Source organism: Orcinus orca, chromosome 2 (assembly GCF_937001465.1).
Source record: "Orcinus orca chromosome 2, mOrcOrc1.1, whole genome shotgun sequence".
Lineage (NCBI taxonomy): Eukaryota > Metazoa > Chordata > Mammalia > Artiodactyla > Delphinidae > Orcinus > Orcinus orca.
In genome coordinates this window covers 160,069,809-160,097,120 of record NC_064560.1, presented here as the reverse complement: position 1 = coordinate 160,097,120, position 27,312 = coordinate 160,069,809, and the positions used below count along the sequence as shown (strand labels likewise).

The 27,312-nt window shown below is 36.7% G+C and overlaps 1 protein-coding gene across 4 annotated transcripts in view; it reads left to right on the top strand.

Moving 5' to 3' along the window:
* The window catches only part of RTN1 (reticulon 1), a 413,685-nt gene that overhangs the window by 363,127 nt on the left and 23,246 nt on the right, over positions 1-27,312 (top strand). Inside the window, exon 1 of one of the 4 annotated variants that reach the window (XM_004279292.4) lies at positions 17,470-17,799. The exons of the other annotated variants lie outside the window; for them this stretch is intronic. Coding sequence (XP_004279340.1) covers positions 17,739-17,799 — 61 coding nt within the window. The 5' untranslated portion in view covers positions 17,470-17,738. Of the gene's footprint in view, positions 1-17,469; positions 17,800-27,312 lie in introns of those variants that run through there. 4 annotated transcript variants of the gene reach the window in all.

Sequence of the window (27,312 nt, the reverse complement as noted above, 5' to 3'; positions counted from 1 at the left end):
TTGATGCACAAACATTTGTTTCTTTTTTGAAGTAAAAAAAAGCTTCATCAAACTTGATGAAGTCCAATTTTACCTATTTTATCTTTTGTTCCTTGTGCTTTTGGTGTCATATCTAAGAAACCTCTGCCTAATCCAAGGCCATGAAGATTTATGCCTCTGTTTTCTTCTAAAAGGTTTCTAGTTTTATCTCTTTGGTCTACTTTGAGTTAAATTTTGTATATGGAGTAACGTAGGGGTCTAACTTTATTATTTTGCATATCCAGTTGTCCCAGCACCATTGTTGAAAATACTACTCTTTTCCCCATTGAATAGTCTTGGCACCCTTGTCAAAGACTAGGTTGACCATATAGGTAAGGGTTTATTTCTGGACTCTTAATTCTGTTCTGTTGATCTATATGTCTAGTCTTACAGTACCACACTGTCTTGATTACTGTAGCTTTGTAGTAAATTTTGAAATCATGAAGTGTGTTTTTTATCACCTTTTTCTTTTTCAAGGTTGTCTTATCTATTCTGGATCCCTTGCATTTCCATATGAATTTTAGGATCAAGTTGTCAATTTCTGGAAACACACACACACACACACACACATACACACACACACACACACACACACACACACACACACCCCCTACCTGGGATTTTGACAGGAATTGTGTTGAATCTGTAGATTAATTTAGGGAGTATTGCCATATTAACAATATTAAGCCATCCAGTTTATAAACAAAAATGTCTTTCCATTTAACCTTTTCTGATTTAATCCAACGATTAAATTGTTTAATTTCTTTTAACAATGTTTTGTTGTTTTTAGAGTATAAGTTTTGCATTTCATTTGTCAAATTTCTTCCTAAGTATTTTATTCTTTTTATGTTACTGTAAATGGAATTGCTTTCTTGAGTTCATTTTTGGATTGTTCACTGCTAGTGTGTAGAAGTACAATTGATTTTTTATACTGATCTCATATCCTGCAAACTGCTAGACTTGTCTGTTACCTCTAAATATTTACCCCTTAAAATTTATATATTCAAGATCATTTTGTCTGCAAACAGAGATAGTTTTACTTCTTTATTTCCAGTCTATATTACTTTTACTTCTTTTTCTTGCTGCATTGTCCTGGTTAGAATCTCCAGTACAATATTGAATAGACGTTGCCAGAGCAAACATATTTGTCTTGTTCCAGATCTTAAGGGGAAAGCTTTCAGTTTTTGCCACTATGTATCATATCAGCTGTGAGTTTTTTGGTGACTCCTTTTTATCAGGTTAAAGATGTTTCCTGCTATTTTTAGTTTGTTGAGTGTTTTTTATCACGAAAAGGTGTTGGATTTCTCAAATGCTTTTTTCTGCATTAATTGGGATGATAGTATGGTTTTTGGCCCTTATTCTGTTAATATGGTATATTATGTTCATTGGTGTATTCTATTGCTTGTTTTAACCCTGGGATAAATCCTGTTTAATCATGATGTTTCTTTTTTATATATTGCTAATTCAGTTTGTCAGTATTTTTTTTAACAATTGTTTCTTTAAATTAATTAATTTATATATTTTTTGCTGCATTGGGTCTTCGTTGCTGCGCATGGGCTTTCTCTAGTTGCAGCAAATGGGGGCTACTCTTCCTTGCAGTGTGCCAGCTTCTCATTGCGGAGGCTTCTCTTGTTGCGGAGCACGGGCTCTAGGTGCGTGGGCTTCAGTAGTTGTGGCACGCAGACTCGGTAGTTGTGGCTCGCAGGCTCTAGAGCGTAGGCTCAGTAGTTGTGGCACATGGGCTTAGTTGCTCTGCAGCATGTGGGATCTTCCTGGACCAGGGCTGGAACCCATGTCCCCTGCAATGGCAAACGGATTCTTAACCACTGTGCCACCCGGGAAGTCCAGTTTATCAGTATTTTGTTGAGGATTTTTGCATCTATAATCATAAGGGATATGTAGTTCTCTTTCCTCATGATGCTTTGTCTGGTTTGGCATCAAGGTGATATTGACCTCATAGAGTGAGATGGAAAATTTTCCTATACCTTCTACTTTTTGGAAAAGTTATGAAGGATTGGTGATAAGCCTTCTTTAAACGTTTGGTAGATCAGCAGTGAAACCATCTGAACCTGGGCTTTTCTTAGTGAGAAGTTTTAAAATTACTAATTCAATGCATTTTCATCTCAATCTATTAACATTTTTATTTCTCTTAGAGTCAGTTTTGGTAGCTTGTGTCTTTCTAAAAATTTGTCCATGTTATCTAGGTTATCTAATTTCTTCATCTGCAGTTGTTCATAGTATTTCTGTATAACCTTTTTAATTCTGTAAGGTTGGTCGTAATGTCCCTTCTTTCATTCCTGATTTTAGTAATTTGAGACCTTTTTTTTTTTCCTTTTTCTAGCTGAAGGTTTGCTAATTTTGTTGATTCTTTCAGAGAACTAACTTTTAGTTTCATTGATTTTCTGTGTTGTTTTTCTCTATTTCATTAATTTTCAGTCTAATCTCTATTACTTCCTTCATCTGCTTGCTTTGGGTTTAGTTTGTTCTTCTTTTCTAGTTTCTTAAGGCAGAAGATTGGGTTATTGATATGTTCTTTTTAAATATAAAAAGCCTTTCCAAAAAAATAAATAAAAAGCCTTTCCCTCTAATTATCTTTAGCTATACCTCTAACTTTTGGTTTTATTTTCATTCATTTCAAATTATTTCCTAATTTCCCTTGTGATTTCTTCTTTGACCCATTGCTTATTTAGAAGTGCATTGGTTAAATTCTACGTATTTGTGAATTTTCAAGTTTCCTCATGTTATTGATTTCTAATTTCATTGCATCATCATTGGACAACATATATTGTATGATTTTCATCCTCTTAAAATGTATTGAGTCTGTCTCATGGCCTAATGTATGTTCTGTCTTAGGGAATGTTCCATGTGCACTTATCAAGAATATGTATTTTGCTGTTGTTGTATGGTATGTTCTACAGATGTCAGTTAGCTCTAGTTAGTTTATAGTGTTGTTCAATTCTTCTTTCCTTGTTGATATTCTATCTAGTTCTATCCATTGTTAAAAGTAGGGTATTGAATAATAGTTGTCCAACAACTATTATTGTTTGTTTATTTCTCTCTTCAGTTCTTTTAGTTTTTGTTTTATTTACTTTGGAGTTCTGTTGTTAGGTGCATATATATTTATAATTTTTGTCTTCTTGATAGATTGCCATCCATATATGTTATAAACTCAACAATACACTGTTATGATTATTGGTTTACAATCTTATGTCTTTTAAATAAATGAATAGAAAAAGAAGAAAAGATAAATTTATATAGTTTGTTTTGTTCACCCATATATTTACTCTTTCTAGAACTCTTTCTTTCTGTGGATTTTAGTTACTGCCTGGAGTAATTTCCTTTCTACCTGAAAGACTTTCTTTAGTATTTTTTCTAAGGCAAATCTGCTACCAATGAATTCTCTCTTTCTTCATCTAGGACTATATGTCACCTTCATTTTCAAAGGATAATTTTGCTGGATATAAAATCCTTGGATGACAGTATGTGTTTTAGCACTTGAATGTCATTCAGCTTCTTTCTCATCTCCATTGTTTTTGACGAGAAGTCAGTTATTATTAGTATTGATACTCTCCTATATGTGATGAGTCATTTTTTACTTGCTGTTTCAAGGTTTTCTCCTTCTGTCTTTAACTGTTTGATAAAGGTATGTCTAGGTATAGATCACTTTATATTTAAACTATTTGAAGTTTGTTGATCTTAAATCTGTTGATTAATCAAGTTTTAAAATCAAATTTGGGGATTTTTCAAGAATTACACCTTAAATATTTTTCTGTCTCTCTCCCCTCTCTCTCTCCAAACTCCTATTATAGATATGTTGGTACACTTGATGTTGTACCGTAAGTCTCTGTGGCTTTGTTCATTTTCTTTTAGATTTTTCCTCCATTCTTCAGGTTAGGTCACTTCTATTTGTCTGTCTTTATGTTCAATGCTCTCTTTTACTATTTCACATCTGCTGTTGAGTTCATCTAGTGAATTTTAATTTTTAGTTATTGTAGTTTTCATCTCTAGAATTTCCAATTGGTTCCTTTTTAGAGTTTCTGTGTCTTCATCAGTTTTCCCTTTTAGTTGAATCATTGTCATTCTATTTTTTGCAAATTCTTTAAAGTATAATTTATTTTATTCTTTAATTATATTCATAGCAGCTGCTTTGAAATTTTTGTCTGCTAAATCAATATTTGTTCTCACTCAGAGTCAATTTTTATTGATTGCTTTTTTCTTGATTATGGATCACAGTTTCCTGTTTCTTACATGGCTAATAATTTTTTATTGAAAACCAGTCATTCTGAGTCTGACTTTTTAATTGAGAGTTTGTGCCATTGTTTGGATTTTTCTTTTGGTTTTGTTTTTAGTAATTTTCATGGACTTAATCTGAGTTTTCTCTCTCCCCCATTGTATGTGGCCACTGATGTTTCTGCTCAGTATTATTTTAATTTTTAAAAAATCCTGGATTCCTAAGTATCCCCTTTGTGTCTGCATAGTTCAGCAGACAGCTAATGATTGGTCAGAGTCTGTGCTCTCACATCTCAAGTCATCAGTAAAGCTTTGACCTGCAACCAGTGGATCTGTGTGTGGGCTGAGAAATACATTAAAAGTTCAGATGGCTTTCACCTCTTTTACTGAGAACACCTCTGAGTGTGGATTTTTCACCATCCAGTCTAAATCAAGTCAAAAGAAGCTGTTCATTTTCACAGAGTCCCACCTTGGTAACAATAGGGTGGGATGGGGATAGAAGTCCCAGTCAAACACACAACAAATTCCCACTGTTCTTACCCAAATATTAGCAGTTTTTTATGTATAAATGCTTCTCAATTTGTTTCTGTGTTTGGCTGATTTCCAGAGCTGTGAAATGGTTGTCTTTGGCAAGTTTGTCCAATTTCATAGTTGGTTTTGGAAAAGATAATTGGCCAGCGTCTTTACTCCACTATTGCCAGAAGTTATGTTGTATATATCCTTTTTCAAGTTGAATTTTTTTACTCAACATTCTGTTTTCAGAGTTAGGTATGCTAATTCATGAAATCCTAGTTTATTCCTTTTAACCACTATGTAGGCTTCCATTGTATGAATAAAGCACAGTTTATCAGTTTCCCTGCTGAAAGTATTATAGACATGGCTATAGGGAACAACTTTTTTCATATCTTCTTGTGCACAAGTTTGAGGTTTTTTCCAGAGTAGATACCTAGAAGTGGAATTACTGGGTCTCAAGGTATGGATATCAGCTTTACTAGAAATTGCCAAATTGTTCTACAGATCTAGCATTATATGTGTTGCTGTTTCTGTATCTTTACCAAAAACATTTAGTAGTATCAAACATTTAATTTTTTAAAGTTTCAGCAATGTAAATATTTCACAGTGGTCTTTATTTTTATTTCCCTGATTAGTAGAAAACCACACCTTTATTGTGTTTATTGACTCAAAGTATTTCCAGTTATAGGAATTGCCTATTATATTTTTTTCCTATTTTCCTGTTGAATTTCTTTCAGTATTGATTTGAAGTTCTTTCCCTGATGCCTTCTTCTAATTTGTGGCTTTTCTTTCTACTTTGTTTATATTTTCAATTGTCAAACTTGAGGGTTTTTAATATAATCAAAGTGATCACAATTTCCCTTTTAAATTTGTAATGTTTCTACCTTACTCGGATATTGTAAAGCTATATTCTTTTACTTTTTCTAAAAATTTTATTTTTAAACTAAGTCTTTAAACCATTTGTTATTTATTTTTATATATAGTGTAAGTTAGAAATTTAATTTTGTCTTTTTCCAGATAGCTAGCCAATTATTCCAGAACCCTTTATTGAATAACCCTTCCTTTACCACTGAATTATGTCACCATATCAAATGAATTAATATCTGTAAAGTACTGAAAACATTGCCAAACTATTTTATAAGTAGTGGTAACAATAGTAGTAATACTTCTACTACTGTATCAAAATTTTACATATACATGGGTCCATTTCTAGGTTTTCTAGTTGGTTCCATGGGTCTGTTTAACTATTGCTTACCAATATTATGCTGTTTTTTTAATTATAATACTTATATAAGTATTGATACCTAGAAGATGAGAATCTTCTTTTTCCTTTTTGTCTTCTTTCTCTTCCCCTTCTTTCTTTATCATTTTCTCTTTCAAAATTGTGCTGTTTTTGGCATTTTCCTCTTCCACATGAATTTTAGGATAGTTTGTCCAGTACTATGAAAAAGTTTTTTGGAGTTTTGATAGAAATTGCTTTGAATTTACAAAATGATTATAGGGAGAAGTTCTGTCTCTGCAATAGTGGGTCTTCCTAGCATGGAATATCTTTTTATTTAAGATTTCTTGGGCTTCCCTGGCGGCGCAGTGGTTGAGAGTCTGCCTGCTTATGTAGGGGACACGGGTTCGTGCCCCAGTCTGGGAAGATCCCACATGCCGCGGAGCAGCTAGGCCCGTGAGCCATGGCCGCTGAGCCTGCGGGTCCGGAGCCTGCGCTCCACAACGGGAGAGACCACAACAGTGAGAGGCCCGCATACTGCCAAAAAAAAAAAAAAAGATTTCTTTATGTCACTTAAAAAAAGTTTTATACTTTTCTCTTTAAGTTTCTACAGAATTATATGTACTCCTAGTAACCTTATATATTTGTTACTCTTATGATAGGTAACCTAAACATAATATTTTCCAAGTGACTTTGCTATTTTATAGGAACACTATTTTTGTATATTGAACTTGTGTCCAGCAATACACCATGACTTAGCTCAGTTCCTGGTTGAAATGATGTGATCAACCCAGCTTCTTAGCAAAGGGAGGGTGAACCCTTTTTATGGGAAAATAAAATCAGCTGTCAGTCTTTATGGTTCTTGTGTACACAATATCTATTATACTATAAAAAAATTTGCTAGACATGTAAGAGGCAAGAATATGTAACTGATAATCAAACAAAAAAGGCAATAGAAGCGGACCCACAGATGATCTGGATATTGGCATTAGATAAAGTTTTTAAGTAACTATTATAAATATATGAAACAAGATGGAGAATTTAAACAGAGAAGTGGAATTTATAAAAACAAAATCAAGTGAATTTACTAGAACTGAAAATTAAAATTCTGAAATTAAAACTTAATTGGCTGGGCTTCCCTGGTGGTGCAGTGGTTGAGAATCTGCCTGCTAATGCAGGCAACACGGGTTCGAGCCCTGGTCTGGGAAGATCCCACATGCCGCGGAGCAACTGGGCCCGTAAGCCACAATTACTGAGCCTGCACGTCTGGATATTGTGCTCTGCAACAAGACAGGCCACGATAGTGAGAGGCCCGCGCACCGTGATGAAGAGTGGCCCCCACTTGCCACAACTAGAGAAAGCCCTCACACAGAAACGAAACCCAACACAGACATAAATAAATAAATAAATAAAAACATCTACATGAAGTAGATATTATTAAAAAAAATAATAAAAAAACTTAATTGGCTACATTTAATAAGTCTTTGGACACAGAAAAAGACAGTTAGTGAACTCAGAGAACTCAATAGGAAATATTCAAAATGGTGAATGAAGGGAATAAAATATGAAAATAACAGAACAGAGTATTAAAAAGTATGCTGTATAAGAACATATAAAGATACAATAGTTTGAAAGTAAAGGATGGAAAAAGCTATATTATGCAAACATTAATCAAAAGAAAGCTGTTAAAGATAGCTTCCATATTAGCTAAACTAGACTTTAAATCAAGGAGTATTATTAGAGATAAAGGGGAATATTTCATAGTGATATAAGAATCAATTCCGGTGTAAGACATGATAATCTTAAATTTATAAGTACCCAATAACATAGCTTCAAAATATATAAAGTAAAAGCAGACAAAATTGAAGGGAAATACACAAATCAACTTCAAAGTTGGAAGTAGTATTTCTTTTCATATTTGACAGACACATAGACAAAAAATTAGTGGGGAACTAGATTATTTGAATAATACTATTAACTAATATGATCTAATTGACACTTCCCCTTGAAACTTCAACATGTATGTTCAAGTCCACTAGACATATATATCAAAGTACATCATGTTCCAGGCTCTCAAGCAAGTCTCAATAAATTTAAATGGATTAAAGTAATACAGAATTTGTTCTCTGACTACACAATAATTAATCTGAAAATAAACAATAAGGATAGTTAGAACAATCCTCAGAATTTTACAGTTCTATATAATCAATAGATCAAAGAAAAAACTCACTTTCCAATGCCTATTGGAAAACATTTTGAACAATAATATTGATATAATGTATCAAATTGATATATCAATATAATGTATCAAAATTGTAGGATGTAGCTACAGTGTTTAGAGAGCATTTTATACTTTTATTTTTTATAATATTTGTTTATTGCTGCATCAGCTCTTACTTGTGGCACGCTCTTCATTGCTGCATGCAGGATCTTTGTTGTGGCATGCAGGATCTTTTTAGTTGCAGCATGCAGAATCTTTAGTTGCAGCATGTGGGATCTAATTCTTGGACCAGGGATCAAACCCAGAACCCCTGCATTGAGATCACGGAGTCTTAGCCACTGGACCAGCAGGGAAGTTCCCCCAAGAGGGCATTTTATACTTTTAAATGAAATATTAGAAAAGAAAAAATGTTGAATATAATCTAAGCTTCCATTTTAAGGAGGTAGTAAAAGAATAGCAAATGAAAGTAAAAAATAAATAAATAGATGGAAATAGCATATATACAAAAGAGAAAAAAACAACAAAGTAAAATTTTATTCTTTAATTCATTATATTGAGAAACTTCCAACAAAATGATCAAGAAAGAGGAGAGAAAACAAAACTTAAAATATCATAAATGAGAAAGGAAACATGACTATGACTCCTCCAGATTATTAAAAAATTAAAAGATGATATGAATAATTTATGCCAATAAATTTGGCAATATATTTTAAATGGACAAATTCATTTGAAAAAAACCCCAAAATTATCATAAGCAGAAATTGAAAATCAGAATAATCCTACACTATTAAAGAAATCTGTAATTAAATATCATCTCACAAATAAAACTCCAGGTCCAAATGGGTTCCCTGGTGAATTCTTGCAAACATTCCAAAAAGAAATAATATCATCTTATATAAACTCCTTCAGAAAATATTGGTGGGATTAACACTTTTCAACTCATTTTGTGTGGCCAGTATAACCCTGATGCAGAAACTTAAGAAAAATATTATAAGAAAGGAAAGGAAGAGACCATATCTTTCATGAATATAGATATAAAAATTCTACACAAAACATTAACAAATTGAATCCAAATTGAACAGCAATATATAAAAACGATGTCACATCAGGGCCATATAAAGTTTATTCTAGGAATGCAAGTTTGGTTTAACATTCAGAATTCAATCCATGTAATTTATATATTAACAAAATTAAGGAGAAAACCTATGTGATCATCTCACTAGCTTCAGTAAAAGCATTTGATAGAATTTAGTACCTCTTCATGATGAAAAATCTCAGAAAACTGGTGCCAGAGGGAATTTGCCTTATTCTGATAAAGGATAGCTAAAAAATTCACAGCTTGCACCATATTTAATGGTGAAATTTTGAACACACTTTCCCCTTTAATTCAAGAAAAAGACAAAAGGATAGTCCCTATTACCACCTCTACTGAACAGTATACTAGAAGTCCTAGCCAAAGCAGTAAGTCAAGGTAAAGAAATGCAAGTATAAAAATTGGAAGGGAAGAAATAAAACCATCTTTATTCAGAGAAGATATGCTTATGTACATATAAAATTCAAAAGAATCTACAAATAAAATTAATAAGTTAATCTAGCAAGGTCACTATTACAAAAATTTATTAACCTGGTATAACTTTTTCCATTTCTACTTAGAACATTTCTGTATCAGTATGTTTTAGGACTTTCTTTTGAAAACATCCTTTGACTACATCTTTTTCATCCAATATGAGAGCTTTCATAATTTTTAGTTGGCATTCTTTAGATATATTTAGAAGTATTTTTAATATTTTATTTTGTGCTTTCAATTTACTAGTTATTTTCTTTGCTTCTAATTTTTCCTAATTTTTTCTATTTGAGTAAATTACCTTGCTTATACATTTTATTCATTTTGAAGTTACATGTTCTCGTTATTTTCTTTTAGTGATGACCATTAAATGTTTGACACATAAATCTGACTCTTTCGTAGTCTAAATATCTCTATCTTCCTCCTGAACAAATACTAGGATCTTAGAATGCTTTTACTCTTGTCACTCCTCCTACCTATGTTCTATTTTGTCTACTGTTTTACTTTTACCTTTCTTTTATAACCCTCCCCTCAAATGAGCCATTACTGATGTTTATGCTCAGCATTCTTTCATGCATGTCACTTCTTCCTTTTAACTGAATTTAGGTTCAGTTTTCTTCTTTCTGGAGTACTATCTTTGATAGATTTTTCTGCAGAGTCTGCCATTAGTAAATTCTCTCATTTCTTTCATATTTGAAAATCCCTGTATTAGTCTTTCTGGATGTAGAATTCTAGATGATGGTTATTCTCCCTCACTACTTTGAGGACATTATTTCATTGTCTTCTGGCTTCTATTGATGAAAAGATTGCTGTTCATCTTACAGTTTCTCTGAGGTAATCTTTTATTTATGTCTGCTTTGAAGATTTCTCCTTATTTTTGATGCCCTGCAGTTTCACTATGATGTGGGTCAGGGTATTGATTTCTTACTTGTCTTGCTCACGGCTAGAATTTATGTCTTATATCAATTCTGGAAAAATTCTCAGCCAAATTTGGATAAATTATTCAACTTCTCATGTTACTCCTCTCCTTGAAACCCTGCAATGTCTCCCTCATCTATTGACAGTATTACTACTCAGGCCTGTCACAGTTTGGCCTCTATACATTTCTGTAATTAAGTTTCCACGTCTGTCAGCCAGGAAAGCCCATCACTCAAACTGGTGATACATTTCTTGTTCATAACTCAGTTTAATTATCACCTATTCTCAGAAGCCTTTCCTGAAACCTGCCACTAAACACTCTCTGTTTTGTGTATCCACTCTTTCCTGTTCATACAATCCACTGATTGCATTTATCTATTTATGTGTAAATCTTCCCCCCAGTAGACTCAAATTCCCAGTGGGCAGTTCCCTTTGTATTTACAGAGACAGGCACTTAGTATGGGCTCTATAAACCTTTGTAGATTGAATGAATGAATCAATCAAGAAGATGAAGGTAAACACTATCTACCTCATAGAGATCTTGTAACAACCAAATACACACCATGTGAAAATAAAAAGTGCTAATCTTTTATTTGAATTGAAGACAACTTATGCATTGTTTTGGTACAGTGGGTTATGTAACAAACTGGTTGTTCCTTTAAATTTCCTTATTCCATATGGCATAGAGCAGAGTTCTTAGTGTTCTTTGATCATAATGAAGTTTTTTTTTTTTTTTTTTGGTTCTGTGCCTTTTCTGCCAATTGCTATACTTCTCAGAGCCTAAAAAAATCCAAGGAGTTCTATAAGATGCTTGATATAGTTTACTGGCTATTATAATACATTCTGTCCTGAAAACTCAGTGCATCTGTCAATGCTCTTCCTCCATAGATCTTAATGGCTTTCTCCTTTATTCCATTAGGTGTCTGCTCTAATTTTACCTTACAAATTAGCCCTTCACTGACTCTCATTATAAAACAACAAATTTCCACTCCAGCCCCTTCTCTGTCCTCTTTTACCTGCTTTATTTTCCCCAGTACACTTCTCCACAAGTGAAATATATATTTACCTCTTTTATTATTATCTACTCCTCCCATACACACTAGCATGTAAACTTCTTAAAAGTAGGAACTTTGCTTTATGCTTAGAGCAGTGTTTAGAATACAGTAGGTGCTCCGTAAGTATTTCTTAAATAAATGTGTCAATATAGGTGCCATTGAGTCTCATCAGTAAAAATCCTGATGCTTAGTAGGCAAAAACAATACAGCCACTCTGGGCATAGCAGCCTTCAACATTCATCTTGATCTGGGATGAGATTATAAAACTTGGCTATTTTGCTTTTCCTTAGTACAGACTAATGCACGATTTCATCCTGAAAACTAAAGAAATCACTTCCTTTCCTGGCAGTACCTAAACCAAGTTCTAAGCTGGCTGCATACAAAGCCAGTCTGTTCTCTCCTGGTTTAAAGACAGCGGCAGTTCCTGCCTGCTTTTAGTAAGCTTTATTTTGCTTTCTGTTTTCTTTCACTGCTTAAGGACAATTTACATATCTTTTCTACCCATTCTATCATTTTGATCTTGCCAAGAGCTTTCAATTAATATTTTGTGGGCACTTGTGCAAGGAAAGCACCCATTTACAATGTCTTTGGGAAATAAATTCTTATTATTTCATAGAAACAAACATCTAAAGCTATAACTCATTTGTATATTATGAGGGAGAGGTCCAGAGATACTTACTTGCTGGAAGCCATATAACTAAAGTTTGTAACACAAGTGTGTCTAACACCCACATCCCCAGTCGTTCTTCATACTCTTTTGCCTGATTTTCCTTTAATAAGGTCATTTTTGTTTCTCTTAATCACCTGTGCATTAATCAAAAGCCCCCAATTCTTATTTTACTAGTGTGTGTCTTTCTGGCATCAGACATCTTACCTCCTCAGTCTTCAACTATCCAACTGCTATATTGATTTTTCGGGTGCCATCAAGCTTCTCTTTCCAGATTTAGCGTGACTGAAAAGCATGTGGTCTTTCAGCTAAGCTGACATTCCAAGGTCAATTTTGTGGCCAGTGAAAACTCATGGCCCAAAAATTCTGACAGAGCTACGCTCCACCTGAGGGAGAGTTTGCCTCTGTGCCTACTCTTCCTTGCTAGGGACGTGCTGCTCCCAGCTTGCTGCCCAGTACTGACTGTCAGAGCCACACACTGGCTCCAGTAACACTGAATACTCAACCACTGAAAATACCTGGGTTTTCGTCTTGTTTGTGGTTTCCTTTGCTGTGCAAAAGCTTCTAAGTTTCACTAGGTCCCATTTGTTTATTTTTGGGTTTTTTGTTTGTTTTTTAGGCATTTGAAATATTTATTTTCCATCTTTCTGTAATTGGGGACTTTCAGTTGTTTTTTTTTTTTATACAGCAGGTTCGTATTAGTCATCCATTTTATACACATCAGTGTATACATGTCAATCCCTATCTCCGAATTCATCACACCACCCCCCGCCCCACCACTTTCCCTCCTTGGTGTCCATACGTTTGTTCTCTACATCTGTGTCTCAATTTCTGCCCTGCAAACCGGTTCATCTGTACCAATTTTCTAGGTTCCACATATATGCGTTAATATATGATATTTGTTTTTCTCTTTCTGACTGATTTCACTCTGTATGACAGTCTCTAGATCCATCCACGTCTCTACAAATGACCCAATTTCATTCCTTTTTATGGCTGTGTAATACTCCATTGTATATATGTACCACATCTTCTTTACCCATTCATCTGTCGATGGGCATTTAGGCTGCTTCCATGACCAGGCTGTTGTAAATAGTGCTGCAGTGAACATTGGGGTGCCTGTGTCTTTTTGAGTTATGGTTTTCTGTCGGTATATGCCCAGTAGTGGGATTGCTGGGTCATATGGTAATTCTATTTTTAGTTTTTTAAGGAACCTCCATTCTGTTCTCCGTAGTGGCTGTATCAATTTACATTCCCACCAACAGTGCAGGAGGGTTCCCTTTTCTCCACACCCTCTCCAGCATGTTTTGTTTGTAGATTTTCTGATGATGCCCATTTTAACTGGTGTGAGGTGATACCTTATTGTAGTTTTGATTTGCATTTCTCTAATAATTAGTGATGTTGAGCAGCTTTTCATGTGCCTCTTGGCCATCTGTATGTCTTCTTTGGAGAAATGTCTATTTAGGTCTTCTGCCCATTTTTGGATTTGGTTGTTTGTTTTTTAATATTGAGCTGCATGAGCTGTTTATATATTTTGGAGAGTAATCCTTTGTCCTTTGATTCATTTGCAAATATTTTCTCCCATTCTGAGAGTTGTCTTTTCATCTTGTTTGTAGTTTCCCTTGCTTTGCAAAAGCTTTTAAGTTTCATTAGGTCCCATTTCTTTATTTTTGGTTTTATTTCCATTACTCTAGGAGGTGGATCAAAAAAGATCTTGCTGTGATTTATGTCAAAGAGTGTTCTTCCTATGTTTTCCTCTAAGAGTTTTATAGTTGACATTTAAGTCTCTAATCCATTTTGAGTTCATTTTTGTGTAAGGTGTTAGGGAGTGTTCTAATTTCATTCTTTCACATGTAGCTGTCCAGTTTTCCCAGTACCACTTATTGAAGAGGCTGTCTTTTCTCCATTCTATATTCTTGCCTCCTTTATCAAAAATAAGGTGACCATATGTGCATGGGTTTATCTCTGGGCTTTCTATCCTGTTCCATTGATCTATATTTCTGTATTTGTGCCAGTACCATACTGTCTAGATTACTGTAGCTTTGTAGTATAGTCTGAAGTCTGGGAGCCTGATTCCTCCAGCTCTGTTTTTCATTCTCAAGATTGCTTTGGTCATTTGCAAATGAAGCAACTGACAAAGGATTAACCTCCAAAATTTACAAGCAGCTCATGCAACTCAGTATATAAAAAACAAACAGCCCAATCCAAAAATGGGCAGAAGACCTAAATAGACATTTCTCCAAAGAAGATATACCAAGATTGCCAACAAACACATGAAAGAATGCTCAACATTACTAATCATTAGAGAAATGCAAATCATAACTACAATGAGGTATCACCTCACACCAGTCGGAATGGCCATCATCAAAAAGTCTACAAACTATAAATGCTGGAGAGGGTGTGGAGAAAAAGGAACCCTCTTGCACTGTTGGTGGGAATGTAAATTGATACAGCCACTATGGAGAACAGTATGGAGGTTCCTTAAAAAACTAAAAAGAACTACCATACGACCCAGCAATCCCACTACTGGGCATATACCCTGAGAAAACCATAATTCAAAAAGAGTCATGTACCACAATGTTCATTGCAGCTCTATTTACAATAGCCAGGACATGGAAGCAACCTAAGTGTCCATCGACAGATGAATAGATAAAGAATATGTGGCACATATATACAATGGTATATTATTCAGCCATAAAAATAAATGAAATTGAGTTATTCGTAGTGAGGTGGATGGACCTAGAGTCTGTCATACAGAGTGAAGTAAGTCAGAAAGAGAAAAAAAAATACCATATGCTAACATATATATGGAATCTAAAATAAAAAAGTGGTTCTGAAGAACCTAGGGGCAGGACAAGAATAAAGACACAGACGTAGAGAATGAACTTGAGGACATGGGGAGGGGGAAGGGTAAGCTGGAACGAAGTGAGAGAGTGGCATGGACATATATACACTACCAAATTTAAAATAGATAGCTAGTGGGAAGCAGCCTCATAGCACAGGTAGATCAGCTCGGTGCTTTGTGACCACCTAGAGGGGTGGGGTGGGGAGGGTGGGAGGGAGATGCAAGAGGGAGGATATATGGGGATATATGTATAGCTGATTCACTTTATTATAAAGCAGAAACTGACACAACATTGTAAAGCAGATATACTCCAATAAAGATGTTAAAAAAAAAGAAAAGAAAATACCTGGGACACCTTCTGTACTGAGGCTGATGTCTGTGGCTATCATTGGACTGTCAGTGCCTCCTAGTGGCCAAGGTTCCAAAGGATTCCAACTGAAAAGTGGCCAGGACAGGAACAGCCCACCTGGCAGCTCTTTCTCTCTCCTTCTGAGTCTTGTCCCCCACCTATTTGCAGTTTGTCCCAGCCCCACATCATGCAGTGAGAATTCATCATCACATACCAGTCATTTCATCATTTTGTTGATTGAATTCCCAAACATGACCATGATGATGAAAAAATTGGGAGGTGGGGGGAGGGAGAGGGAGGAGGGGGGAGGGAATATAAATATAACAAAAGTCACTAGCACCTCTAGAGCAGGTCAGTTTGAAAAGTGCTGTGTAATAATGTGGTCACTGTTCTTCCTTCCCATCAGCCCCATGGGAGCTCCGACAAGCCCACTCTTTTAGGAGACTTCAAATGCTCAAAAGTGCCAAATCATCCTTCTGAAATCATTCTTTATTAAGCTTCCTTAAGAATAATTTCACATGTTTTACAAAGATATGCAGAGGCTTAGCTGGTTTCTCTGGAGGCTTTCATTCTAGAAAGAACACGCATGATCATAAAGATCATATTTTAAAGTGTATATCGTTCATAAAATGAAAGATAAATCATGTCCACAAGCATAACCTTGAGATTACTGTCATTAGGCTCTTGCTGGCACAGGATGTACAGATTTAGATTTGGGTATGGGAAGGAATGGCTCTGTAAACTGCAGAGGAATTGTGGAGGCTCCACTTCTCCATGAGGGAGAGAGAAATTCTGTGTAACAGATAAGGCCATGCTACAACAAATGAAGTGGGAACTCTTCCTTCTATATACCCCTTTGGTCCCCAAGGCATCCTTTGTCCTCATGCTATGTCTTGTCTCCTCAAGGGTCCCCTCCACCAGGACTTTCTTTCCCTAGAAAATGCCTATATTCCAGTCCTTTCTCTGTGCTATTTCTACCTTTTCCTCATCAAAACATACCTATCCCCTGTCCATTCTCTCAACTGCCTTGGAATATAATCCGATAAAGTATTTCATGCTAAGATTTGAATAGTAGCTTACTACCTATTTTTCTGCTCCTCCCATTAACATTTGCATTGTAACTGGGGACACCTGAAGCCCTTGACGCACAAGGCTTGGAAACCAACTTTATCTCGCAAATTATACACACCACCCATGCCCATCACCCCTCAGCACTCAATCTCAAATACGATGTTGAGGAAGAATGCCCTTTGCTTCCCTGAGTTCTGTTTGGATGTCCCCACAACTGACCACTCTTGGAGGGTCACTGCAGTGGCTAATAACTCCGTGTGTCAGAGTCCAAAGGCTTTGATCTGGAGCCTGCTGGCGCACCACATTCTGATATTATTTATTCATTCAACCCACAAACAGAGCTGGAGAAGAGGGGTTAACAGGAGAGGACACGAACCCTCAGGGTTTCTTTGCAGTGATTGCGGCTTGCCAAGCAAGGTTTTGGATAGCCGTGGCCTATTCCGAAAGAGGGAAAGAATCTGTCAGTTGTTTGGAAGATGTCAAGCAATTAAAGTGTGACCCCAATGTAAAGAATTGGGGGCGGGTGGAGGGGGGAAGGTGAGTGAGCGCTGCGGCAATTAGGGGACATGATGCTGAAAGCCTGAGATTTGTACTGCCATCAGCTATGTCTTATCCAACAAGTTTCATGGGTTTCTAAGACATTTCTAGAAAAAGCACCATGCCATGCCGGGCAGGAAGTCCCAGAAACTGCCGAAGTGTTGTACTCTCATCACTACCCTTGGCCCTTTCTCCTCTTTCTCCCAAACTTCCCACCCCCCGGTCAGCTTTTGTGCCTTCCGGGTAAGAACCGGCTTCACCATCTCTCGGGCAGCGAGCCTACGCTCTCGCCTCTAGCGGCGCCCGCATCCCCGAGCGCGCAGGCCGACCCGGCACCGCGCCGCGCTGATTCGCTGCCTCGGAGACTGCGGTGCCCGCGACGCGCCCGCCCCTCGCGGCGCACGCCGGCTGGTTCAGCCTCAGTCTGTCTGCAGCCGCGGCCACCGCGAGCAGCGCTGCAGCCGGGGCACCGACGCCTCAGTGCTCGCTCAGCGCCCCCGAGGACAGCAACGGCGAGCCCCTAAAGCGCGCACGATGCAGGCCACCGCCGATTCCACGAAGATGGACTGTGTTTGGAGCAACTGGAAAAGTCAGGGTATTCTCTTTATTTCAGTTGTGCATGCCTGCGGCGCACGGGAGCGCCGGGACCCAGACTCGGCCATTGTGCATCATTTCACCTGTGGGACCTATGCATGCTTTATACCCAAGAGCTTTCTGATGGGGGGAGTAAACTTGTTCTGTCAAAAATCAAAGTGGATGGTGTTTGATTTTTGTGGGGTTTTCCCCTTGTCCTGTCTTTTTTAAAAAATCCCCCACCCCCACCCCTTTGTTTTCTTGTTGTCACGCTAGTATTTTAAAAAATGCATCTTTTGCCTCCTCCTGGAGCTCTTTTGGGATCCTTTAACCGTTCAGTACTTGTTTAATCTCTTCTTATTCCCGGAGTTAAAATGCTTTCTTATTGTTCCATGCATCCCAGTGCATTTAATTTATGCCTAAAGGTTGAAATCTCCTGGTAGAACCATTAGCTGAGAAGGCTGTAGTGCATCCTTTTAAGAGGGACACACCCATTTTAGGCTTATTATTTGTGGTCACACAAAGGAAACTGGAAATGCAGGATAGCTCTCGAAATCCTGAAAATATGATGGCGTAGACACATATTAGGATGATTCACTTTGAAATATTTCAGGGTTTTTTTGTCTTTCATTGGGGTAACCTGTAACTACTGTTTATTAATAATGGGTATATGTGGAACAAATGGAGGGAAATTAAAAAACAGTGCCAGTTGCCCTCTGCTATAACAGATTTATTTTGAAACAGTCCATATTAGCACTGGGTGTGGCCACCCTCCAGCCTTGCTTGGATTGCTTTTCAGCCATTTTTATTCAGCCTCATACTTCACACATCTCCATCTCTCCTTTGTTACATTAAAATTCTCTCCTTCATCTTGCTCAGTGTGAGATTACTAGGAGAAAGAGAGACTTTGAAAGAATTACGTGTTGTAAACTTGGATGTTTGTAATATGAAGTGTCTTTTAATATTTAACAAATATGGTTCTGAAGAAGGTGCGTTTGACTTAACCTGCAGGGTTGCAGCATCCCTCAGGGGGCCAAGAATACACTGGAGCAGGAGCTGATTTTTTTTTTTAAACCTGGCATCTTCCTCTTGTAATGTTATATCATAGAAAGAATGGGATGTCTTTTAATCTTTAATGCCCCAAGGAGTTTTTCTTTGGTAAATCTTTTAAGCAGAGAAAAAGTAAACATGAACCTCAGAATTAAGAACATATTTTCTCTGTCTCTTATTTGTTGGTTGGGCGGCTAAGACATAAAATACAATAGTCTAGTTCAAATTATGTGGGCCTATTGGAAATACAACTGTCAAAAGTAAGTAAATGAACCTAATAAATTTAAATGCCAGGAAATAAGAAATGTATGGCCATTCAGGGGGCATAATTTTAGAGAATGATGTCAACTACATGAACTAGCATATGTTTTATACAGGAGGCAGCTGTGAAAATTCTTGGTAACATTTCATTCTTGTTATGTGTTTAGACTCAGCCAGTTTATTCCGTATACACACTCAGCATACATCTATGGCTTGAAAGAATACCAAGTTTAGTTGGACATAACAAACTTGGTTTTTAGACTATGCTTATGGATTTCCTCTATTCTTACCAAAAGTAAGTACCAAAAGTGGCAGATTTTCCGCCTTATTTGTATAAGATGTAAGACACTATTTCATCACAGTCCTATGTGTTTTGCCTCAGTTGACATTCTCACTGGGGGGGAGGTTAAAAAATGTGGACATTTCTAATCAGAAAATAACACAAAATGCCATAATTTGTCCATTGAAGACAATCGTTTTCATTTCCACTATACAGCTGCTTACGAAGATTGATTCAGGATCATTGAGGGTCTTTCCTACTCTGTGACCTTTGATAGTGTTCAGTACCATTGATTTCCTTTTGTCAAATAGAACAAAGCCATTATCCTGAAAATTAACTAATAACTGGGTGGGTGGGTTTATAGGCATAAAAGAGAAATAATAAGTAAATTATTCCTGTTTCTCCCTACTAGGAGAACTTTCACCTAAACTAAAATCTACAGTAAGATTCTTGTTTAGCATTTTCAGTGTATCTTCATTTTAGTTCCCTCATTATCAAAAACAGTTGTTCTTAACACTGGCTGTATATTAGTATCACCTGGGAAGCGTTAAAAACCCTTGAAGGATGCCTGGGCCCCACCCCTAGAGGTTCTGATTCAGTTGAGCCAAGCATCAGTATTTTTCAAAAGCTCCTCAAGTGAATTTAATACATAATCAGGGTTGAAGCCACTCATGTGTAATAATTCTTAGCCCAATCCATAGACCAGCAGAGCAAGGTCTAGTATACAAACGATGAAATGGGTGTGATCAAGGAGCAGCTGTGAATGCAGTTAAAAGAAGTAAGTATTAACATTGTTGATAATGTCCTCTGAAGGTATTAAGAAGTGAAAGTTTTGCTTGGAAAAGGGAATAAAAGTGAGTTTCTGTTTTCTCCATGTTAAACAGTTCCATGGAGAAATTTGCAGCCCATTGGATATGTCATGAAGACTGTACTGAAACTAATACAATGCATCCTAAAAACTGTAGTATACATGCAAAAGGAACCTTATATTTATTTTACTAATATATATGATTTTAGCTGTAGAAAAGAATGTTTAAAGAGAGACTAAAGTCCACATTATACTACATTACACACATTCTGTTCCCAGTTTAAAAAAATGATACTCATACCCAATTGGTTAATAAACCAAAGCCCAATCTACTCAGTGAAGATGAAATAAGACAATAAGCTAATAAAACGTGGCAATCTTCAGATTACTAAGTATTATTATTATTAAATATTGACATTTATTGGGCACTTTTACTGAGTGATTTACTCGCATCATTGCATTTAATCTTCATGAATCCTATGATGTGTGAGTTGTTTTATTATCCCATTTTACAGGTGATGAACTGAGGCTTCTGCCAAGGCACACAGCTGGTGATGCCAGAGGCTGGATTCAAGCCTAGGGCTGTCTGACCCCAGAGCCCCTTGATTCTTGCTGTTTTACCATCTGCCTCCGAAGTAGATGGCTTCTTCCTCAATGGTTTTTCTAAAAATGTGAATTATCTAGGTAATGGGGGGTGTTAATAACCCGTCACATTTACATAGTTTTCATTTTGCCAAACATCTTCTCATTTGAGCTTTTCAGTTTACTCTTGAACAACATGAGGCTCAAAGAGGTTAAGTGACTTGCCCAGAGTTTTTCGATAAGTGGCAAGTTGAGTAATGAAAAGGTGACTCTGGCCGCGAATCCAGAACTCTTCCTATCTCAACGCTCACTACTTCTTTCACTAATGCTGAGTTACAGAAAGTGAACTCTCCTTTCACCTTCAAAGATATTTTCACACAGGTTACCTCTTTAAAGACAAAGCAAAATTGAGCAGTTGAGGCAGTGATCTTGACCAATTTATGCCATTGTTGTCATCATCCCTATCATCAACTCATCATTAAAAATTCTCCATCAGGGCTTCCCTGGTGGCGCAGTGGTTGAGAGTCCACCTGCCGATGCAGGGGACACGGGTTTGTGCCCCGGTCCGGGAAGATCCCACACGCCATGGAGCGGCTGGGCCCGTGGGCCATGGCCGCTGAGCCTGCGTGTCCGGAGCCTGTGCTCCACAACGGGAGAGGCCACAACAGTGAGAGGCCCGCATACCGCAAAAAAAAAAAAAATTCTCCATCAGTATTATCCATGTGTTGGTCATTGTCCTAAACTCTTGTTACATATCTTAATCTCATATCTTCCTGAGATTATTGTGTTACTCTCATTTTATAGAGGACGAAACTGAGGATTTTAAGGCTGAAATGGCCAGTAATTTGCCCTAAGACTTAGGTGGGTCCCAAACGCAGAGCAGTCTGATCCCCAAACCTACACTTTTAACCACTTTACTATACTACCTGAATCCAAATGGTACTAAGGCAGGGGAACAAAGTTTGACTAGAACCACTTATCCATATCATTTCACTTGTGCTCCAGAGATTGCTGTTTTCCAGATATCGCTGTACATGACAAGTTCATGGGCAGGACACTTGGCAATGTGGGGGGCTGAGGCTAGTGGTCAGCTCCCACTTTACTGCACGTGGCAGCATTTTGTACTTACAGGTTCCCCTGCCTGTAAAATAGTGAAGGGTGAAACACTTTCCAGGAATATAATCTTACGTGTTTCTGATTTTGTTAGAAAATAAAATATTTTGAAAATTTTATGCTGGCCTACAGTTCTCTGTGGAAACACTCTTGAGGGTAGTCTGTTCTCAAAGGTGCTAGTTCAAAATGGCCAAGCCTCCCCAAATACACAGAAGAAATGTCTGTTGTAGCCACAGGAATTGAAAGAAATGCTTGTATTTTGAAAATGGCATTTAATAAAGACAGTTTATCACACAGACATAAAGGCAGACCAATCCCACCTTTTATCAAAAACAGCATTTTACTTGGATTCAGTATTATTAGAATACTTGTGCAAACATTACAGCATAAATAATTTCATTTACAAACTCCCTCTCTGCAGATTGTAATGAGTTCTGATGGGAAAACTGGCTTAGCTGAGGATCTAGGGATTTTTTTTTTAACGAAACAAAACTCTCATTGTACAGATAATATACCAAATGTACATAGGTATTACTCCATTGAAAAATAAAATTCTCCTTTTTCACAATGTATTTTCATTTTCAAGAGAATCTTTATAAGGGAATATTTCAAAATTTGGGGATAGAATAATGGCCTTACTTGTTTTCTAAAAATAATACATGCACATTATGAAAATTTCCATTTCTACAAAGAGTTTCAAATGAAAGCCACAAATCACCCAAAGTCCTACCACCTAGAGTTAATTAATGTTAGTATTTGCTGAATATCTTCCAATATCTGTATACCATATAAAATGAATCTGTAGAACTAGGTAGGGAACAAAAACAGCTTTTATTAAACAAGATTGTACATATCTCAAAAAGTATTTAAAATAATTTAATGGGAGAAACTGACATGAAAGAATTGCTGAACTTCAAATATATATGTTTCTTTACATTACGAGCTATTCCTTACTAAAATTAAGAAAAAGACTATGATAAATATCAATAGGTTAGAATCATTTTTTATTACATGTTGTGGTTTTAGACTGTACAGATGGACTCTCTGCAGTGTCTTTTTTTTTTTTTTTTTGCGGTACGTGGGCCTCTTACTGCTGTGGCCTCTCCCGCTGCGGAGCACAGGCTCCGGACGCGCAGGCCCAGCGGCCACGGCCCACGGGCCCAGCTGCTCCGTGGCACGTGGAATCCTCCTGGACCGGGGCACGAACCCACGTCCCTTGCATCGGCAGGTGGACTCTCAACCACTGCGCCACCAGGGAAGCCCTTTTTTTTTTTTTTAAAGGAAGAGCCACCATGGATGAGAAAGATTGACAGAAATGCCATGCTAAATCCACATCTTCAAATCTATGGTTTTTCTCATAATTCCATGAACTAATATTTCTTTCATTAAAAACAATAATATTCCTGATATGCCATCACGAAAGCGTTAATTATGATTACCATACATCAATAGGGGTTGGATGAAATCTTCTGTCTTCTGCAGGCCCTTCCTTCTTCATCATTTTTAAAATGATGCCTTACCTCCCTCCCACTTTCTTCTTATAGTATTTGAAATTATATTCTTTACTCAATTGTTTTTCCTCTTTAGAATAATTAATAAATTCAGGAACAGAATCTGTGAATTGATCTATTTTAAGTTCACTTAAAATAGAATTCTAGAATCTAATGAAAGCTAATTAAATTTACATCACCACCAAATTTCCCATCCTTCTCAACCTGATGTCCTAAGTGGCGTGCATATTTGACCATGTATTAATATTTACATATTGTCACCTTTTGAGTTCTTATGAAAGTACACACAGCCATTAAAAGAAACATGACTACCTTATAATTAAGCTCACAATTTGAAAGCTAAGAATTTGACATTAATAATTCTTTAAAAGCCATCTTCTGCCTATGTGATAGATAATACTAACTACATTAAAACCTTGATCGTTGTAATTGTATTCTAAATTTATAGCATATATTTCAAATAAGAAAATAAAATTGTTAGGAGTTTTAGAACTTAGAAGTATAGAGTACTATTTCCCCCAAGTATGTTTGAGCTATAAACTTAAATCTGAGCAATTATCTTACCGTTTCACAAGATAAAATCCTTAAATTCTTCCTTATTTCTTGTGTTGCCAAAGGGGGGAAATAATTCAAGCATTACTTACAAGTTCTTTGCCCAAACTGGTGAACAGTGTTGTTCAGTGTTGAACAAATGAAAAGTAGAGAATGGACTTGAGAACACGGGGAGGGGGAAGGGTAAGCTGGGATGAAGTGAGAGAGTAGCACTGATATATATACGCTACCAAATATAAAATAGACAGCTAGTGGTAAGCGGCTGCATAGCACACGGAGATCAGCTCGGTGCTTTGTGACCACCTAGAGGGGTGGGATAGGGAGGGTGGGATAAGGAGGGTGGGAGGGAGAGCAAGAAGGAGGGGATGTGGGGATATATGTACACATACAGCTGATACATTCCCTTTGTTATACAGCAGAAACTAACACAACATTGTGAAGCAATTATACTCCAATAAAGAAGTTTAAAAAAAAAACACAGACAAAAATTAAAAAATCAAAAGAAAAAAAGAAAAAGTACAAATGTAATAGGTTTTTATGTTTAGAATTTATTGCAGTTACACCCATTTCACAATGGGCATACTTCACATGTAGTCATATTTTATCTCCTGCCTTCAGAATCATTTCACCAAACTGCAGATCAAATCTAGTGATAATAAGGGTCAGGAAGGACATAATATTTTATTGAACAGAACGAAGTTACCGTGAGAGATCATTCCTTTTCCTCGTCTTATATATCTTTTTAGTTCAAGAAATATTTTAGCCATTATGGTCTCTGTCAAAATTTTAAAATATATTCTTTAAAAACGAGAGAACCAACAGCAGTCTACCTTCTATTCCAATACAATGATGGATTTTAAGAAGGTATGGCCCAGACTTAAGATTTTGTGGCTAATTATGACATACAAACCAACCAATGAACAGTTTTGTGTTTTGATCCAGTCAGAAAGCTTATTGAAGAAAGAAAAAGCACACAAAGACATTCATTATTCAATACCTTGAAAATCTTTCTGTGTGCCTCCTTCAACTACCATGTGCCCAAAGCCTGTCTTTCTCTCCATATGGCCGTGTCTTCCTTTAATCCTAAACGAGCCTATTTGCTGGAGGTTTAGCAGGAGAGGCTGACCACCCAGTCTTAAATACTGGGCCCTACTGGTTCATTTCCTGGCCAGGCCTACTCTACCAAGGTGACAATGGCTTAAGCATCATTGTGTTAATTTCACAGCATGGAATATGGTCCTAGTAGCTAGAACTAGCAAACAGGAATCACATTCAGCTGTTAAACCCAGGAAAATGGTAAATCCTTCATGAGTATAAACGTAGTTTATGCCATCAGTCTAATCTGAAGGGTAGTCATTAGAAGAACATGTTTGCTTTTGTCTCCCATGGAATAAAAGTCCCAGAGATTGTTGCTAGCCGTGGCTTTGGCAATAAAATCCTTCATTTCTCATTGTTCTGCCAAAGCTGATTAGAGTAGAAGATCATCTGTGTGGGTTAAATGCTGTGCTCTTTTACTCTCTACACAGAGCACCAGGCTTAACATATATTCCCTTTCAGAACATCCACAGAATTACTTAACCGTCTAGAAAATAATGTTGGCATTTTTCTCTTGACAGTCAGATGGGCTGCATTTAAAAGATGTGAAAGAAGGACCTAGAAAATGGAATCACTGCAAGAGTCTTATCTACAAAAGTGTCTTCTAGCAATTTCCTCTCTGGGCTCAGGGCTCCTGGATTACCTTTTAAATTTTTACCTTATGTAGGAGACTGTTTCATGGCAAATGAAACTTATGGATTAGTTGACCAGAAGATGTCATCTTTGAAGGTCTCTGTGTATGTTTAAAGTATTTTATTACATCTGTTTCCATTATGTTTCTCTAGTTTGATGGCAAAATGAGGGAATAAAGTAGAAAAAGTTACTACTATTATTGTTAACTTTTTGTACTGATATTTTATTTGCCTAACAAAGATCAGAGTAATGGACTTTTCTATCACTGCTTTAGACACTGAGTTGTAAAGAACTGAGGGTTTTCTAGCCTTGTAATCCTTTTCACAAGGTAGTAAATTATTGGAGGCTTGCTGAAAAGTAAACATAAAAGTCAAAGCATATCATTTTTCAGCACTTCTTTTGATGAAATGCTGATATCATTTGTGAACAGGAATTTTACACATTTTCTTTTCTGACTTGGCCTTTGAAAAAGTAGCATTAATTTGTCACATAGCAAGTGGTGCAATGCTGCCTGAAACCTTTTTTGGACCAAGATGAAATATAAATAAATACATTTAAGAATATGGTGCAGTAATGTAGATAATTGTGCACAATTTATTGCCATTTTATATATTACCCACATTTTGCCTTATAAATAAAATATGAATAGCTGCACCACTGTCTTTTCAGTTCATACATTTTTGGTATACTTTCTGAATGCTAGAGTCACCATTGGATCATTTAATTCAATACATTTAAAATAATGTCCCAATCCAAAAAACTTTAGACTGCAGCAAAGGGCTTTCTTTCTAGAAATTTGACATTGAATTTTATTTCCATTTAGGTATTAATTCAAACCTTGGATCACTTCTTCTATTTTATTCTATTCTTGCCTGGATTATGGAAATGAGAGTAGCACTGATTTCAGCATTTGAGATTAGGATTCTTCAAATCTGCCAAATCTTGCCAGTGCACCCTGCTAAGTCAGCCCCAGGCAGGCTGCAGAGTGTGCTCCCACATGTGGTTTGGGGACAAGGATGAGCTCAGCAAGCCCAGTCTATTAGATTGATAGAACATACGGATCTCCCATTTCATTGCATTGCTCCTTGGTTTTTAGCAAAGTAATTTAATTTTTATAATTGGCAAAGCAATAGAGTAATTTACCTGTCCCAGTGAGTATGCTTAGTGAATGTGTACTCAGCTGTTTAAACTCTCACCTAGCCTTCCTGTATTAGGAGGATATTGAAAGAGACAAGCTATCTACTGCTGTATCCAAAGGCTACTTGTGATAATTTGCCGCAGTTACAGAGATACTTATGTTTTTACTTGGATTCTAAGGAAGCTTTATTCAAATACCCATTTTTCTGGACCAGATACTATAAAGCTTCCTACACAAGTTTACATCACTCTAAGCAAAATTAAAATGTGAAAAATCAGCATTTATACAGCAGCTTGGGAACACAGAAACTCTCTTCTGTGATCACACTTCATCACTTCCTACCCTTCCCACTGAATCATCAGGGCTTCAGGCTGTTTGCCGGCACTCGGGCCACACACAGCCCTTGCCATTCTCCCAATGCGTTAGTTCCCAAAGGTCTTCACTGCTTGTCATTCCCAGCCTGAGCCCAAGGTTGTTCATTTCAGTTCTGTCCTTTTGGATCTTTGATTCCT